At 46.5% G+C, this 18648-nt stretch overlaps 2 protein-coding genes across 5 annotated transcripts; one reads left to right on the top strand and one right to left on the bottom strand.

The window, feature by feature from the left end:
• The first annotated feature begins 17 nt into the window (after positions 1–17).
• Positions 18–6618, top strand: GMPR2 (guanosine monophosphate reductase 2). Of its 2 annotated transcripts, none has more exons than XM_019968275.2 (10): positions 18–211; positions 597–710; positions 852–971; positions 3169–3252; positions 3397–3570; positions 4344–4425; positions 4517–4623; positions 4810–4852; positions 5636–5795; positions 5992–6618. In XM_019968275.2, exons 2-10 carry the CDS (start codon positions 624–626, stop codon positions 6179–6181), a joined length of 1047 nt encoding a protein of 348 aa, XP_019823834.1. In that variant the 5' UTR covers positions 18–211; positions 597–623; the 3' UTR covers positions 6182–6618. The 2 variants fall into 2 exon arrangements, with proteins under 2 accessions (XP_019823834.1, XP_019823833.1); XM_019968274.2 differs by having other exon boundaries at positions 19–211; positions 615–710.
• Positions 3883–9787, bottom strand: TINF2 (TERF1 interacting nuclear factor 2). 3 transcript variants are annotated; one of them, XM_070797081.1, is made up of 10 exons: positions 9462–9786; positions 9226–9371; positions 9003–9107; positions 8782–8883; positions 8596–8703; positions 8402–8498; positions 7775–8234; positions 7624–7688; positions 7425–7516; positions 3883–4877 (listed from the first exon to the last, which is right to left on the bottom strand). In XM_070797081.1, exons 2-10 carry the CDS (start codon positions 9241–9243, stop codon positions 4707–4709), a joined length of 1218 nt encoding a protein of 405 aa, XP_070653182.1. In that variant the 5' UTR covers positions 9244–9371; positions 9462–9786; the 3' UTR covers positions 3883–4706. The 3 variants fall into 3 exon arrangements, with proteins under 3 accessions (XP_070653182.1, XP_019823831.1, XP_019823832.1); XM_019968272.2 differs by having other exon boundaries at positions 9226–9787; XM_019968273.2 differs by having other exon boundaries at positions 3883–7299; positions 9226–9786.
• Positions 9788–18648: the final 8861 nt, after the last annotated feature.

Genomic DNA, 18648 nt, shown 5'->3' with positions numbered 1-18648 from the left:
TCCCTCGGATCCGACGGCATCCTCAGTGTGTGAACTCTGTTATCCAGAAGGCCTTGCACGGCTGCCACCGAAGCCGGAATTCCTCGGCTGCTAGTTCTCTGCGGCAAATTAGCCCAACCTGTTATCCCACAAGGCTCAGCGGGGCTGCGCGAGGCTGTGGTTAAGCGAGAGAAGCGTTGGTCAACTGCCACTCGAATCACGGAGACAGGAAGTGAGTACCCCTATCCCGGAAGCTGGTTTATGAGAAACCCACCACTCCTCGCTTCCAAATCTGCCCCTTACCCCAGATTGGTCTTTGTAAGGGTGGCAGAAAGAAGAGTGGTGGGGGTAAAGAATGCACCATTTTAGGGTCACTCACGACTCCATCCCAGTTCTCCCCAACAAATAGTACTATTTGTTGAAGACACCGAGAGAAAGTGAAACCGCATGGGTCTGAAGTGACATTCTTCAGGGACTGTACCTCAGTCAATGCTCAGACTTTCCACGATTTAAGCTAGGAGAGAGATAAGCCACCCAGCCCTAACAGGGCATTAAGAGCTAAAGGGAAGTTGACTCAGCTACCCTCTCCTAGACTTTTCCTACCTTCCAACCCTCAGATTCATTGCTATCTTAAGGTCCCTGCCATGCCTCACATCGACAACGACGTCAAACTGGATTTCAAGGATGTCCTGTTGAGGCCCAAACGCAGTACCCTTAAGTCTCGAAGTGAGGTGAGCCTGCTTTCCTAGTTGCTCTTTCTTGATTCCAAGCTCCTTGGAGGGCCTGAACTGGGAAAGATTCCTGGCTTTTGCTCTCCTGCAGTACTTGTTTTTGGATGAGTGAAACGCTCAGTTTCCTGTTCGCCTCTGCAGGTGGATCTCACAAGATCCTTTGCCTTTCGGAACTCAAAGCAGATGTACACTGGGATCCCCATTATTGCTGCCAATATGGATACTGTGGGCACCTTTGAGATGGCCAAGGTCCTCTGTAAGGTAGGACTTCCCTCATGCCCCTTCCTCATGGTGTTTTGTGGGCTGACTGCATAGGTATCTGCATCCCCACTCCCATCCCAGGTCAGCTCTGGCAATTAACAGGATGCTTGATTTACTGCTTTCTGCAATAGTACTAAGGCCTCTTTATCTGATAACTTTAAATGGCCATCTGACTTAGGGAGATTCAAAGCTAAGTTTTGCACCCATTTTAACGAAACTTCCCTCTTCTCCTGTCCAGCATTTTAAACATCCTGCCAATTTTTCCCACTACCCAGATCACCCTCTACAAACCACATGCATCTCTCTTTACACTACTGTTAGGATACTCAGCATTCACTGTTTTAGTCCAGAAACTAAATATAGTTTGAGCATTCAAAAATTCCCAACTAGAAAATCCTATCGAGAAGAAATTTAGTTTCTTTCATGCCTGCTATATATATATATTTTTTTTTTTTTAAATCTTCCTTTTAAGTCCTAGGTTCCTGAGTGTTCTGGGATGTGCCCAAAATGGAATGTTTTTCTTATTCAGGTTATTGCTTGTTTTCAAAATGGAAGATGCTGCTCCTGTCAGTTATATTACTTGCTTCTATACTTGTAGCTGAGAAAGCAGATAGTTACTTTGGGTATCCTGAGGACGTATACACTCTTCTGGTTATCCATGTAGCCCTGGTTGATGGATTCTGCTGCTGCTTGTGGCTCTGCTATCCTTAAGGACTTCGTCTCCCTTTCTGTTTCTGATTGCTAGAAGTCTTTCTGGAATGTATGCTGTCATTTCTCTGAGGTTCATAGTTACGCAGCTTTGGTACCATATTTCTGTTGCCATTCAATATCTGCTTAGCAATCCCACTGTTGCCTGTTGTCCACCTGGCCTGTCCAGTAGAGTTAAGCAGCAATGGTGAATCTGACTTCAGTGTTAACAGATGTCCTACAACGTATGGACCTTGCTGGGACTTTCTTGAGCTTTATGTTGAGACTGGCTTTTTGTTTCTGCTGATGAATGTTTAAGAAGTCAGATTTTAGAGATACAGGCAAGTCTTAGTAATAATTAAAAGGTTGGGTGCAAGCAAGGACCTTTTTCTAGATCTCTAGCTTGGTATGTAATTGGATGTATTCATCATGCCACCCTATGCCAAGATATCTCCCAGGTGTGATGACTTCCTAGAGTGATTTTTCTTTGTTAGTGGCAGTGTTCTGAGAAAGCAGAATTCAGTAGCAGCTTTGGCTGAGCAATGTTGATGATGTCTGAGTATAGCATGCGCACTTCCTTACTGCCGGCTAATCCCTTGGATCTCATCAGTTGCAAGATTTGTGCTTTCTCAACTGCTGCCTTGTTTATTCACATGTCTGCAGTTTTAAAGCACAAACACCAGCATTCACAGTGGCCTTTGTATTGGGATGTTGTCTGCAATTTTTTGAGCTAGGGAACATAAGTCTGATGAGTCATTCTAGCCTTGAACTTGGTTAACCAAAACAGGCTGAATGAAACAGACTTTTCAGGTTGGTCCATGATTTAAGAAAATCTGTCCATTACTTTTTTTTGGGGGGGTGGGTTCCATGTGTTGAAGCATGTGGCACCAGGGATCGAACCCACCCCCTGCATGGGAAGTGAGTCTCAACCACTGGACCACCGACAAAGTCCCTTTTGTCCACTACTTTAGCAGAGATGGAGAAAGGGTAGTACCTTATTGGCTGTTAACCTTAAGGCTTTACCTCTTTTGATTTTGTGAGCATTTAGGCTCACTGAATTACTGCTGATAAATGGAACAGAAAATACCAAAAATAGGTTAGTTCTGTACTAGGTTGTCATTGGAGGAGCTGAGTCAGTGCAGGCAGACACTGTCTCTGTACAGCCTTTTCATGGTTCTCTCGTCTGCTGCTTATCCCACTGCACCAACAGCTTGTCCTTGTCACCTTTTAAGTCAGAAGCACTGCACACGCTGGCAGGTAAAGTCCAATCCAAATGACTTAGTGCTTTGGTGGGAGTGTTGGGCAGGTACTGGCTTATGTGGAAAAGCCCGATTGCATTTGTAGGGAGAATAATGGTGGAACTGAGGTCTCAGCTCAACCACTGACATCTTCAAGTTGCTTTTTCCAGACTTCAGTCCTTTTGTCCCTCAGATAGGATAATATAAAGGTCTGTTTCCAGAGAAAGCGGTTCTAACAAGTTCTTTCCTTTTTAACGCTTTCTTCTCCCCAGTTCTCCCTCTTCACTGCTGTCCATAAACACTACAGCCTCGAGCAGTGGAAAGAGTTTGCCAGCCAGAATCCTGACTGTCTTGAGGTAACACCGGTCCTCCCGACCCCTGCCTTAGCCGTCTTCCGACAATCCCTTTTGCTTGTCTTCCAACCCTGACCTCCCCACTCCCCTTGGCTAACCAGCCATGTTGTTGCCTCTGACATGCTCATGGCCCTGTTTCTCTCACAGCATCTGGCTGCCAGCTCAGGCACAGGCTCTTCGGACTTTGAGCAGCTGGAACAGATCCTGAACGCTATTCCCCAGGTGAAGTATGTATGCCTGGACGTGGCCAATGGCTACTCTGAACACTTTGTGGAATTTGTGAAGGATGTGCGGAAGCGCTTCCCTGAACACACCATCATGGTATGTCTGTTGCCCTCTAGTGGGTCCGTTCCTCTCCTTCCTCCACTCTTCCTGCCACTCTATTTTGTTATAAGTTCCTTTCTCCTCTACTGCATTTCCTAGTCCACTTAATCATGGCACTGGATGGTTATCCACGGTTCCCCATTTTAGATGTTTGTTTACTGGCCAGTGCTGTTTTCTCTGACCCTTGATACACGGTCTTGTAAATCCAGTACCCGATGTCACTCACCAAACCACAATGGAACACTTATGCATTGTACATATCTCTGGTACATACACACCTGCCCAAAGACATGGACAGACACTACAGTCTTACATTAAAGGGGTTGCATGAAATGCAGTTTTATTTTTTACAAGCTCAGGGGAGTGATGACAAGGCCTTGTTTTCTTCACAGCATTGTGGGGTCTCTCTGTCCTGTTCATCAAAAGCAAATACAGCTGGGTAGGTGGGTACTGAGCCTACATTACCATGTCCTCCCACTTCCCCTGAAGCCAGAGAGGTCTCATGACGTAACAATTTAAGGACAGGATATGTTTGGGTGTCTTGGTGGGGAGGGAGAGAAATCTACTGTAAATCCGGTGTGATCTTATTCCAGCTAGACCCCACTTTACCCTAGTACAACCGTAACACTGGCCACTCACCCCCTTAGCTCAGCTTGGGAAGCAGGGTCCTCTGAAGTGACTCATCTAAAAGGGGAACCCAGCGACTCTTCTTCGTAATAATGTTGACTCTTTCTGACCCTGAGCATGCTGTTTTGATGGTTCTGTCCCAGGCAGGGAATGTGGTAACAGGAGAAATGGTGGAAGAGCTGATCCTCTCTGGGGCTGACATCATCAAAGTGGGAATTGGACCAGGTAAGCTGGTTCACTGGGGGCCACTGGCCACCCCTCCAGTGGCAGACACCTGTGAACAACTTCATCCTCATTCTTGTCACATTCTTCTCAGGCTCCGTGTGTACCACCCGGAAGAAAACTGGAGTGGGGTATCCACAGCTAAGTGCAGTGATGGAGTGTGCAGATGCTGCTCACGGCCTCAAAGGCCACATCATTTCAGTAAGGTCAAGGGCAGGATAGAGTATGAAGCTGCCAAACATCTGGGTTCTCACCCACGTCTGGAGGTTCTGGTAGAGTTTGGATTAGGGTTCCTGGGTCCCTGTCAGCATTGAGCTGGGCCGCTGGGACCTCCTAGAGGGCTTGGGGCATCCATGCTGTCTCTTCACAGTGCTCCTTACTTTGCAGGATGGAGGCTGCAGCTGTCCTGGGGATGTGGCCAAGGCTTTCGGTAAGGAGGGCACGTAAGGAGGATCCTGTAGAAGAGGATGAGTCACCTCTGAGGGTCTAGGATCAGGCTGCTGCTGCTGAGTTGCCTCAGTCGTGTCCAACCGTGTGCGACCCCATAGACGGCAGCCCACCAGGCTCCCCCGTCCCTGGGATTCTCCAGGCAAGAACACTGGAGCGGGTTGAGGATCAGGCTAGGGAAGTCCAAGAAAGCTGTTCTTTAATAATATGACTAGGGACCCAGAAGTCTATGGTGTCACCTGGGGCAGCCAGCAGGGGACATCCTGAAACTCTAATACAGACTCTCCAAATGTGGGCCAGGACCATCTGCACCATCGCCTGGACAACTGGATGGAGTAGAGGTCCGAGCCCCACACCACATCCACAGGATCTAGCTCTGGGGAGTAGGGCTGCAGATCTGTACTTTCCCAGCTTCCTGGGTCATCCTTGCTCACACTCAAGTTGGAGACCTTTGCTCTTGAGACACTTGAAGTGAGTCTTGGCTGGGCACAGTAAAAAGAGGCAGATGGCAAAAGCAACAAAAAGCAGAGAGCAGAAGCCTGGCAGAGACTCTTTTTGAAATTCTTGGAAAAGTCAGGCCTACTGAGGAATAGAGTCAGGGCAGAGCAGGCCTGTGTGCTTGGGTTATGGGCCAGCTAAGGAAACAAAACCAGGAAGATGCCAGAATCATTGTGAGGCCTGAAAACTTGGTGTGAGTTGCTTCTGAGGGTGACAGTTTGGGCACCTGGGCCAGTTTCATCTCTTACCCTCTCGCTGGTGCTGGCAGGGGCAGGGGCTGACTTCGTGATGCTGGGCGGCATGCTGGCTGGGCACAGTGAGTCAGGTGGTGAGCTCATCGAGAGGAATGGCAGGAAGTACAAGCTCTTCTACGGCATGAGTTCCGAAATGGCCATGAAGAAGTATGCCGGGGGTGTGGCTGAGTACAGGTAGGTGTGGTGGCCAGAGGCCAAGGGTTCTTGGAAAGCATGACTTTCCTAGAAGGGTGATGGCAGAACTCATGGTTGCTGGGAGATGGATGGTACAGTTCTTGGAAGAAAAGTGATGAACAGGGAAGAACTAAACGCTAGAGACCAGGGTAAGGAATCCAGCGAGAAAAGGTAAGAAAGCTTTTCTTCTTCTAAGGGCCTCAGAAGGAAAGACAGTGGAGGTGCCCTTTAAAGGGGATGTGGAACATACCATCCGAGACATTCTTGGAGGCATCCGCTCCACCTGCACTTACGTGGGAGCAGCTAAGCTGAAGGAGCTGAGCCGGAGAACTACCTTCATCCGTGTCACCCAGCAGGTGAATCCGATCTTCAGTGACGAGAGCTAGACCTGAGCAGTTCTGCCCTCCCAGGGCTCTAGCATCCACCACAGGGCTCCCAAGTGGGCCCCTCTCTCGTCCCAGCTACTTAGGCTATTACTTGGTCATTTCCTATCCTCTCCTGACGGTTCCTGCAGTAATCCTGTACTTCTCTATCTGCACATGCAAAATGCTGACGGCACTTAGTGGAGAGGAAGCAAGGCAGGCAGGCTGAGAAAAGGAAGCTGAGAGAATCAAGTGGGAATCTGGGGACCCAGCATTCTGAAGAGGATTGAAAAGAGAGGCTGATTCATACATAAATGTTTTATGTGGCCTTGGTTCTGGTAGAGGTAGGCTTTTAGAATCATGTTTTGTTAATCGGATTCATTAAATAGACCTCTGAATATCTACAAAGCGTGGAAGTATTTACATAATTTAAATACCTCAATAAAGAGAGATCCCAATGACTTTGAGATTCTGGGATTTTCTGCATAAGGCTGGCATCTGGGTGCTACCCCAGGGCAAGTGGAGCCGGCACTGACCCAGTAGAGTCAGGGACAGTGAGTACCCTTCCCGTGAAACATCTCCATTCTAGAGCCACTACCTGCAACGAACCTGGCAGCATGAGAATTTACAAAGTATATTCTGGCATCGGACCACAGAGTATTTTCAGAATAGCAAAAGGAAATTTTTCTTCCAGGCTCTCAGCCCTGGTAATTGGACATGTCTGAACAACACTCTCCAAGGGAAGTAAAATGGCAAAAGGATCAGCTTCCAGCCCCAGAGAGGCTGGTTATGTTTCTCAAGAATGACCTACCTAGACCTTAGAGAAGGCTTCATTCCCCTTCCTTGCATCAAGACAGTGTTTAACAAATCCAAAATTTAATTATCAAGCATTACAAAGTAACTTCAGCATTATAGTCGGGCAACCCAAGCCCAGGCTTTCACTTTATCCCCACTAAACTGTATGAGAGAAAGGAGACAGGCAGAATGTCGTGAGCATTTCAGTCTTATCACAGGAGTCTAGAACTGTCTGTACAGTCAGGGAAGGGGATAGACACAGTGCTGGGGCCAGAAGAGGGTAGATATTCACAGAAGGTGGGGATCAGGGTGTCAAACTTTGTCTTCTGATAGTTTTCCAGAGATTCCTGCAGAGAAGGGAGCAGGGAGATCCTATCATCATTGAAACGTGCCCTGAGCCCTCCATATCCTAGAGCATGTCACTTTCTGTCTTGTTCTGCCCACCCATCCACTTCCCAGCTTTCCTACTCACTCTTCTTTCCCTCTGGCCATCTTCTTCCTCGTCAGAGTCCAAAACCAGGTCCCCTATGGTAATGTCAGAGCTGTACAGAGATGGAGGACACACTGTAGGGAGAAAAGCAGAGTCCAGGCACTCTCCTCAGTGAACACAGATCCTCAGAAGTCCCCAGGAGGAAGGGCTGTTTGATCTGGTTCTGACTCAGGATACCTACCTGACTTCCTAGGAGGTGATAATGACAGTCTAAGTGGTTCCATGTGGCAGTCCATGTGGCAGTTCCTGAGGTGGGAGCAAGCAAAGACAGGGTGAAAGGAAAGCGGGCAGGGCACGTGCTGCTAGTAGGGAGATGCAGCTGTTCTACTCACTCCTTTTGCTCCGACGCAGATGAGTCAGTTGGATTCTCCTTCAGAGCTCTTCCTCCCAGGGTCTCAGATGGACTCTTAGACTTCCCGGTCGAGGGTGCTCTGGTGCCCACAGCACCGGCTGCATCTGCTGTATGTGTGCCATCTTTGCTCTTCCCAGGCTTAGATGTGACCTGGGCTGGTGAACCCACGTCCCTGAAGGGGAGCAGCATGACTGTGGGGCGCTCCTTATGGCCTCTGCTAGTGGGTGCCCACTGGGGCTGGATTCTTCGCCGGCCTAGAGGGGCCAGATTGAAATGGTGGCCTGTCAGAGGTTCCGGATGCTTCCTCGAGGCTGGTCCCTGAGGAAGCAGTGGGCCAGGAGAGGCTTTTGGCAGAGGGTCGTGGAGTGCTGGTCTTGGTTGCTGAGGAGGACTCTGCTCTGAGGGCTCTGTCGTGTTCACTGAATCAGTAGCAGAGTACTCTGAAGAAGAAAACAAGGCTTCTTAAAAAGCTAAAATTCGAACACATCCACTCAGCTTGGTTTCTTATACCTCAGGCCGATGTAACCCTTCCAGTGGGCTGTCTCAAAAGGTCTCAAGCTAAAACTCCACCCCCCAAATTCTTAGTTCTCCCACATGGTCCTGGTACCTGGAAGTGGCCACCCCATGTCCACACCATATTGGCTCAAGACAAAAGAAGAAGTAATAGAAACTCCAGGCTGCATCCAGCTCAGCACATCCTGAAGCTGTGAGAAGGGAGAGAGGCATGAAGACCACAGGCCTTGTTACAACCCCACCTGCCATCCCAGCATTCTGCCCTTAAGTGTTTTGCCCCAACAAAACCTGCTGTGCCTGCAGCGTAGGCAGTGCTTTTTCCAGCTGACACAAATATTCAAAAAACAGCTTTTCCATGGCTGCCATAAAAGTTTCCCCATACTCTTGTTCAAGTTCCTGCAGGAGGAAAAGCAGCAGGTCAGAGAGGGCTAGAGACAACAGCTACACCACTGCTTCCAAAGCAGCCAGTCCCACCTGCAGCTTCGAGGCCAAATCAACAGGGGCTTCTGCCAGCTGCTTCACCTGCTGGCAAAAGGTTTCCTGAGCCTCCGATATCTTCCTCAGATCCTGCTTTGTCTGTCGAGGGTAAGGAAGGCAAACAGGTTAGGGGCACCAGTATCCAGTGACCACGAAGAGAAGCAACTTTGCTGCATCAGGTATTAACCGGGGTAGGGCTCGCTTCAAGGGTTACTCACGATTTTGGGGTCCCGCACTACAGGTCCAGACTCTGGGAAGTGGTGATGTAGGGCATTTAGAACCTGGGCCCAAGGCCGGCCCTGCAGGATGAGGTCCACCACCAACTGTGGAGGGTACTGAGCTCAGAAAGCCCACGTCGGAGCAAACTGCCCTTTTCCTACCGGTTCCACCCCCAAGTAGTCGATCCCTATCCCTTCTACCAGGTCCTATTGGTTCCAATACCTTGGCCTTTAGGCCCATACACAGGCGTTCATGATGCCGGTAGCGAACCAAGCCAGGGGCAGCAGCGCGCAGGTATCGCAGAAACTCCACTACTCGGGGAAAATGCTCCACGCAGCGTCCGCGAATGACTTGCCAGCTGGCAGCAGCTACAAAGCGAAGAGCAGCGGGACCGGCCCCCGGGGGTGTGGCCATGGCAGGCGGACCCCACCCCAGGGGCCGTCTCTTTGGGTTCCTACCTCCTCGGCGCGGCTTCCCGACTCCTCCCAGGGGCGGGGCTTCCGGTGGCCCTCACTAGCTCCGCTATTTGTTTGCAACGGATACTTGGCTATCCGACTCTGCGCCTCCCAAGGGCCACCAGAATCCTGTTTCTCTCCAACTCGGGATGGAGCCTGAATGGAGAGGCTGGCCAGCTCCACTGGCACTAGACCGCTCTGCCTGAAACGCCGCCGCTGTCTCAAACCCGAAGTCTACCTCGCTTCCGGCTCTGCGACCAGTTCTCCTACCCGGGAAAAGGGTGGTAGTGGCGAACCAATGGGCCGCCAGACAGGGGATACGTTACGTCGCGTCACAAGGCCACGCCCGGGCAGATCCGGCGCCGCTGCTGGTCCCCGCCCTCGCTTCCGCGCACTTCCGACAGCTTCGGGGTGGACGGGGCCGCTGATCTGGGCTCCGCCCCCGACCGGTGCATTATTTCGGGGAGCCTGCAGAGAAAGCGCTTCGTTCTTTGAATTTCTAGTCTGCAAAGGGAGGTTCGTGCCAGTTTCCCTCTCCATCGTCTTCAGCCTCTCTAATCCGATTCCTTAAATCCCAGCGTCTTCAAAGCCTTCCCCGGGCGGTGCGCGGCTTCCAGTAAGGGTTCGGCTCTTTTCACAGAACAGGAGAGGGCGCCCGCCCTTAAAAAATAAAATACAAAGTTTGAAAAAAAATACGTCAGATAGTTAACTTTTTTCTAGATGGTGAGACTGTAGGTAATTTTTTGTGTTTTTCTGTGTTTGATATATTTTTTAAAGGCGTGTAGTGCTAAAAATAATAACAGATTTCCCTTTTCGAATTCTGTTGTGCGCTTACTCCAGTCAGCCCCCTCATATAACTTGTCTTTCTCCTTGTCACCCTTCCTGGAGTCTCTCCTTATTTCCAGGGACAGAACCTTGACACACAGTGTGTATTCTTTGTTTTCTGAATTAATTATCTGCTCTGACCGCCTTACAGCGATTTAGTGAAACTACCCTTTCCATGGGCCATCTCCTTAGAGATAATGGCCCCTATACTCCTCCCTGCAGAGCCGTATTCGACTGCCCGCGGGACATCTAGCTGCAAGTTCTAAAGTACTCAAATCGGACATCTATGAAATTCTAGTTACCCGACTTTTTAATTTTATCTTTATTCTTTTCCCTAAAGTTCTGCCTTTATGTAGATCTGAGTTTCTGGCCTATGTCGTTTTCCTTCTTTTCTGAAGAATTTCTTTTAGCATATCTTGCAAGTCAGATCTTCTGGCTGCAAACTCCCTCAATTTTTGTTTGCCTGAAAAAGTGTTACTTCTTCACTTTTGAGAGAGAATCTTGTTGGATACAGAAGTCTAGGTTGATGGACTTTTTTTTCCTTCAACACTTTAGACATTTTACTGTGCTCTCTTCTTGGTTTCTGAAGAAGTCTGATGTAATTATTATTATTTTGGCCTCCCCGCATGGGTTGCAGGGTCTTAGTTCCCCAACCAGGGATTGAACCTGGCCCTAACAGTGAAAGCACATGGTCCTAATCACTGGACCACCAGGAAATTCCCCCAATGTAATTCTTATCCTTGCTCCTCTATAAATAAGATGTACCCACTTCTACCCCTCAGGCTTCCTTCAAGATTTTCTCTTGGTTTTTGATTTTCTGTTCATCCTACTTGTAAGGACAGAAGTGAGAAGAACTTCTAAGCTCCTTATATGCCAGACTGAAAACTGAAAATTATCTTCTATTTTAAATTCTGTTCTTTCTCCTGGCCTCTGTATTTCTGTGCATGACATGTTTCTTTACCCGTGACTCAGAAAACAAGACCATTGCCCTTAAGTTTGTCCTCTCTGTTCTCCAAATCTAATCCCTCACCAAGTCTAATCAATTCTACTTCTAATGGAACCTTCAAACTTACCCCCTCTTTTTTTCATGCTCACAGTCTGTATCTTATATCAGGTTCCCTGTCTCTCACATTGAGAAGACTCTAGTTTCCCTACCTCCAGCCCAACTCCTAATTTCTTTTCCATGTTGCTTTCATCATAAATCTGGTGAAATGCAAAATTGATCACATCATCCCTAACTGAAAGCTCCCCCTTATTAATATGGCAAAAGGATTTTTAATGATCTGAATAAATTTACCTCTTGTAACACATTCCTTGCCACTTTGCACTTATCATGCACCTATAAGCCAATCCTCTTCAAACTGCTTGCATTTCAAGATATACTGAGTTGTCTCATATTTTGTGCTTTGCACATACTGGATGAGTCCTTTGTCCTTGCCTCGTGGACTTGACTTTCATCTTCTGTGGCTCATGTGTTGACTACCTCCACAAAAGCCCTCATAGTTATCTCCCCAAGCCTCCCTCAGCAAATTCTAGCAGATTTCTTTTTAAATTTTTTTAAAAATTTTATTTTGGGCTGTACTGGGTCTTCACTGCCATGTGTGGACTTTCTCTAGTTGTGGTGAACAGAGCCTACCCTCTGGTTGTGGTGTTTGAGCTTCTCATTGCCGTGACTTTTCTTGTTGTAGAGTACTGGCTCTAGAGCTCAGGCTCAGTAGTTGTGGTGCATGAGCTTAGTTGCTCCGAGGCATGTGGGATTTTCCCGGATTAGGGATTGAACCTGTGTCTCCTGCATTGGCAGGTGGATTCTTTACCACTGAGCCACCAAGGAAGTCTTCTAGTGAATTTCTTAAAACTAAGAATACATCTTTAATTTTTTAAGGAAGGCATTCTGTTAGATAAAGGAGGATGTAAAGGAAATAATCATATAAAATGTAAATGGTATTAAATAGGTTTCCCTAGTACTTTTGCTGAGGTACAACCCCAGTAAGAGTTTTGCTCGACTGGTCATTACTCAGCTCTCCCTGAGTACCCAATTATCTCTTCCCAGAGCTGGACTAGTTATCACTCATGCATTCTTCCCACAAATGCTCCAAAACATAATCCTCCACTGCACTCCTAAGCCTCCAGACTCTCCATCACCCTCCAATTTAGTTCATTTTCCATTCAACAGATATTTGATGAACACCTAGTATGTCACAGGCTATGAATCAGCGTGAGTAACAGAGATAAGGTCCTTGCCCTTCCGTTCTAGTAGGAGGGGAGCCAGAGGCCTAAGAACAAATTAAACTGGGACAATAGGGATTCTGATGCTCACCCCCAGAAAATAAAAGGAGATGATCCCCATAAAGCACCCAGTTTGAGCTTAACTCATAGTAGGAGCTCAACATATATTCATTTCTTTCCCTCTAGCTGTTTGGAGAATAACATTGCCTTCCCGTTTTTTTGTTGTTGTTTTTCTTTTTCTTTTTGAGGATTTCAAGCATTTTTGAGTTCTGATACATGCAGAGGACCAGGATGAAGTGAATAAATGTGAAGCAAGTTACAAAGTTGTTAGAAATCTTAAGCTCTCACATTTTCCCCCAAGTTCAATAAAAAGAGATACTGATGTATTTCTGGAAACTAATAAAGTATATTGAACCACCTTAAATGTGCTCAATCTTGTTTGCATAATAATTCTCACTCTGGGGGTTATCTTAAGGAAATAATTTAAAATGAGCCCAAAGATTTATTTTCTTGTACAAGGATATTTATTACAGCTCTATTTAGAATAGCAAAACTTTTGGAGGGGAGGGGAGGGATGGACTGAGGTTTGGGGGTTAGCAATGGCACCCTACTCCAGTACTCTTGCCTGGAAAATCCCATGGACCTCCTACCTACCTCCTGGTAGGCTGCAGTCCATGGGATCGTTAAAAGTCAGACATGACTGAGCAACTTCACTTTCACTTTTCACTTTCATGCATTGGAGAAGGAAATGGCAACCCACTCCAGTGTTCTTGCCTGGAGAACCCCAGGGACAGGGGAGCCTGGTGGGCTGCCATCTATGGGGTCGCACAGGGTTGAACACGACTGAAGCGACTTAGCAGCAGCAGCAGCAGATGCACTAGTATATATAGAACAGATAAACAACAAAGCCCTACTGTATAGCACAGGGAACTATATATTCAATATCCTATGATAAACTATAATGGAAAATATTTTAAAAGAATGTACATATACACGTATAATGGTTGACTTTGTTGCACAGTAGAAATTAACACTAAATCAACTATACTTCAATTTTTTTAATTTATTATTATTATTATTTTTTAATTTATCTGGCTGCACTTGGTCTTAGTTGTGACATGCAGAACTCTCAGTTGTGGCATGCGGGATCTAGTTCCCTGAGTAGGGATCGAACCCAAGCCCCCTGCATTAGGAATGCAGTCTAAGCCACTGGCCCACCAGGGAAGTCTCCAATTTTTTTTTAATTGAGAAAAAAATTAAATAGTAAAACTTTGGGAAGACTTAAATTTCTAGGAATGAGAGATTAATCAAGTAAATCACATCATTTTTATTTAAAAACAGTACAACTATTGGAGTTTGCTCCACACATTCAAGGAACAATGATAAGTTACATCTTGCAAATTGTTGCTTTTAAGTGTGTAAATAGCAAACACTTCTGCAGCTCTGTGCTCGACCCTGTTCTGGGTCCTGGGTGTGAACAGACAGGCTCTTAAGGAGCTTACATTTTAGAGAAAAGAGACAGAATTTAATGAACAAACAAGCACATTGATGTTAAACAATAAGTGCTAAGTAGGATACGAAATAAAATAGGGTGATATACTTAAGAGGCTGGCGGTAACCAACGAATCAGATTGATGGATAGAGAAGAGTTCAATGGGGAGGCGACATCTTTTTTTAAAAAATTCATTTATTTTTTAATTGAAGGATAATTGCTTTGCAGAAGTTTGTTGTTTTCTGTCAAACCTCAACATGAATCAGCCATAGGTATACATATATCCCCTCTCTTTTGAGGGAGGTGACATCTGAGTTGAGACCTGAAGAATGAGGGGCAGCCATGCCATGCGGAAGAGTGTTCCTCCAGAAGGAAGAACAGATGCCAAGGTTTAGGTAGAAGGTTGGTGAATTTGAGAAGCAGAAGGACTGTGGGGCTGAGGCAGCAGGGTCAGGGGCAAGTGGTGGAGTTGAGGTTAGAGACGGCTGCAAGGCCAAATAGATGAGGGCAGCACTTTGCATGGTTCTAAGGGTGTTGGGAAAGCACTGGAAGTGTAGCCATAAGATAAGCTGCTCCAGCAGCACAGATTTTAAAACTTACCTGCATCTTCGCTCCCTACTGACCCTGGCCGGTCTTAGAGCTTTTAGATAATGACTAGTTGAGTGGGAGACAATCTTGCTTGCTTAAGAATCCCAGGGACTGGCCTTAAGAATATGGGAGCAGACCGAGCCTGGAGTAGAAGACTAAATGCACATAAACCCTTCTAGATGGTGCTGACCAGAACACCACATGGCCAATTTATTATTATTATTGGAGCTGACTTTGCTCTTCTGCACATAGCCCCATCTCGAACACCCCTGAAACTCCAATTTATAACGCTTTGTCCTGTAACCGGCAACTTGGAGATGGTTTGGGGACATTAGTCCACCATCTTCTGAGGTTGATGTCCTCCTGAATAATGCAGCTAGTCCTTCCCACCAACAGGTGTCTCTTGAGTATTGGCTTTCAAGAAGCAAACAAATGAACTTGGGTTCAGTACCAGCCCTGTCTGGTTTTAAGCAGGAGAGTGCCAGGATTTAATTTAGAGCTTCGAAAGCTCACTGGCTGTGTAGAAATTGGATTATTCAGAAACAAGAGTGGAAAAACATCAGGAGGCTATGGCAGTTCCGTAGGGAAAGAGCACAGTGACAGTGTAAGTGGAGAGGACAGACTCGGATATATTTTGGACATAGAACTGATAAGAAATTCTGCTGGAGTGAACCTTGGGAGAGAGAATAGGGAGGAATCAAGGGTGATTTGTAGGTTTTTGGCTGGAACAACTAGATGATCATAGTAACAATGAGATGGGAAAAACTAGGGGAAGAAGAGTTTGAGGGTGAAATTAAGAACTCTGTGGGGCCACTTTCAATCTCAGATAAAATGCAGGCTGTGGAGCCAGACTGCCCAGGTTCCCATCCTATTCCAGACTGCTTAATGATTTTTGACAGGTACCCTAGCCCCTTGCCTCAGTTTCTTCATCTGTAGAGGGGGAATTACAATCCAACTACCTTAAGCGGTTGTTGTGAAGATGACAGTCATTCTTATACATAAGTAAAGTCGCCCAATCATGTCCGATTCTTTGTGACCCCATGGACTGTAACCTACCAGGCTCCTCCATCCATGGGTTTTTCCAGGCAAGAATACTGGAGTGGGTTGCCATTTCCTTCTCCAGGGGATCTTCCCAACCCAGGGATCAAACCTGGGTCTCCCGCACTACAGTTAGACTCTTTACCGTCTGAGCCACCAGGAAAGCCATAGGTTATACCAAATTCTTCTTCACTCAGCAAGTATTCACTGAGTATTTCCATGCACTAACTTCTGAGCATATAACAAAGACAAAATCAGACAAAAATCACTGCTTATATTACACTGTTTATAAATATAAAAATCACTGTTTTATATTACAGTTGGGGCAGGAGAGACACAATAAATAAATGCATTGTTAAAATATTGACTATGTTGGATGTAGATAGGTGTTATGGAGAAAAATAAAGCAAGGAAAAGTGGTCGTGAGAAGAGTGGGTTGCAATTTAAAATAGTGTGGCCAGGGACTTCCCTGGTGGCTCAGTAGTAATGTGCCTGCCAATGCAGGAGACGATTGAGTTCGATTGAGACGACTGTGGGTTCGATCCCTGATCCAGAAAGATCCCACATGCCTTGGAGCAGCTAAGCTTGTGCACCACAGCTACTGAGCCTGTGCTCTAGAGCCTGGGAGCCGCAACTACTGAAGCCAGCGTGCTTAGAGCCTATGCTCCGTAATGAGAAGCTACTGCAGTGAGAAGCCCTCCCTTGAATCACAACTAGAGAGTAGCCCGTGCAGCAGTGAAGACCTGGCACAGAGAAAAATAAATACAAAATAAAATTGGGTGGCCAGAAAAGGTTCCATTAAGACAGTGATATTCGAGGACAGACTTCAAAGGAAGGTACCTGCCACCTGGATAGCAGGGGAATGATGTGCCAGGCAGGGAAAACCATCAGTCGGAAGGCCATGATGTCAAGACTTTGAGAAACAAGAAAGGTGAAGTAGCCATAGCTGTCATTCTGTGAGAGGTGAGGAACCACTGGGGAGTGTGAGCAGACTGGTAACATAATCTGATTGACATTTAAAAGCATCCCCTGGATGCCAAGTTGAGAATAGACAGGGAAGGGCAAAGTCTTGCGGGAGAACTGGAACTTTGATCCAAGTGATGGAGCATGGTGGATTGCACTAGGATGGGGCAGTAGGCAATGGCACCCCACTCCAGTACTCTTGCTTGGAAAGTCCCATGGACAGAGGAGTCTGGTAGACTGCAGTCCATAGGGTCTCGAAGAGTCGGACACGACTGAGCGACTTCACTTTCACTTTTCACTTTCATGCATTGGAGAAGGAAATGGCAACCCACTCCAGTGTTCTTGCCTGGAGAATCCCAGGGACGGGGCAGCCTGGTGGGCTGCCGTCTCTGGGGTAGCACAGAGTCAGATACGACTGAAGCGACTTAGTAGTAGAAGTAGTAGTAGGGGCAGTAGTGGTAAAGAGAATTAGAGAATAAACAAACGATACAAAAATTCAATATAAGAACATCACATGGTAACATGCACTCTGGAGAAAAGTAAAGAACAAGGGGGAACAGCAAACATGGAAGGTGCTGCAATTTTAAAATAGAATGGGGGACTCTCTCTCCCGAGTGCATGTGCGCTCCTGCGCCCACGCACTCTCTCTCGCTCTCTGGCGCTTGCTCTCTCTCTCCCCCTCTCCCCTCGCACTCCTCCACTCTCTTCTCTTTGAGTCTTGGATTCTCCTGCTATCTTCTAAATAAAATAGAGCTGTAACACTGATTTGCCTAAGAGCTGTAGCACGGTTTTTCCAAGACCCAAGAGCTGTGACGTGCCAAGGGCTTTAATGTCTGTTGCTCCAAATCTTTGTTGTGACGAGACAAAGAACCGGGAAACATACACTCGTGTGACAAAACCATACTGAAAAATCTTTATTCTTCAGAAAAAATGCCAGTAACACCTTACTTAGAAATACAGCTAAGAAATTTATTGATGTTTGTGAATATATAGCAAGAATAATTTGAAAATTTAAATATTTATTTACTGTGCATATATATTCACTTTTTAGAAAAAAAATCTTTGCGAATAGTTTTAACAGAACTATTTAAGTTCATCTGTATAGCAAAACACTGAGCAAAAGTAAACGTTTCAAAAATTACATATTTCTTTTTTTAATAGGCATTAGAATTTTATTTTTATTGGAGTATAGTTGCTTTTAAAAATTATGTATTTCTAATGCCCCTTTCATCTCAAGCGTGTCTGGGTTTGGATGATAAATTATGTGAAAGGACTCAGAACTGTTGATCAGATATTCCACTGTAAACTGAATGTCCTTATAAGTTTGCAGAAAGGAAAATTCCAGATGTACACAGAGTGGGGACCCAGTCATTTTGTATACGAACTAAAAAGGGAAAACTTGAACTTAATTTTTTGTGGATCTGACATATTTCACAGCCATTACAGCACCTCTGGCCCAGAGATCCGCAAAAAAAAAAATAAATAAAATAAAATAGAATGAAAGAGAAGACCAGAAGATGGTGACAGTTTAGCGAGTCTTGAAGGAGAAGAGGGAGTGGGCCGTGGGGCCACGTGGGAAAGAAGTCTGCAGGCAAAGTGCAGCCCCACGGAGCTCATGGAGCAGGAGTGTGCCTCACACTGTCCAGGTAGGAAGGGGCCAGCGCGCTGGATGGACTGAGCCTGGGGCGGGGGTCGGAGTCACAGAGCGCTATAAGGACTTTGATTTGAGGGGATGCAGTGGAAGGCTTTGAGTAGAGGATTGACACGATCTGGTCCACTTGCTCATTCTGAGTCAAAGTGGGGAAATAATTAGGAAGCAAGTGCAACAGTCCAGCTGGGGGAGGAAAGCAGCTTGAGCAGGATGGTGGCTGTGGAGGAGATGAGGAGTGGTCAGAAGCTGAACACCTATGAATGGGAGATAAAACCAGCAAGATTTGCTGACAGATCCAAATGTGGGTTATGAGAGAAAGAGAGGAGTCAAGGGTGACTCCAAAAGTTTGGGGCCAAGAAACTGGAAAGATGGAAGTGCCATTTACTGATGTAGGAGGGGAAGCTGCA

This window comes from Bos indicus, chromosome 10, assembly GCF_029378745.1.
Source record: "Bos indicus isolate NIAB-ARS_2022 breed Sahiwal x Tharparkar chromosome 10, NIAB-ARS_B.indTharparkar_mat_pri_1.0, whole genome shotgun sequence".
In the NCBI taxonomy this organism is placed as follows: Eukaryota; Metazoa; Chordata; class Mammalia; order Artiodactyla; family Bovidae; genus Bos; species Bos indicus.
Note: the sequence above shows the minus strand (reverse complement) of the source record. Positions and strands in the feature narration are given on the sequence as shown.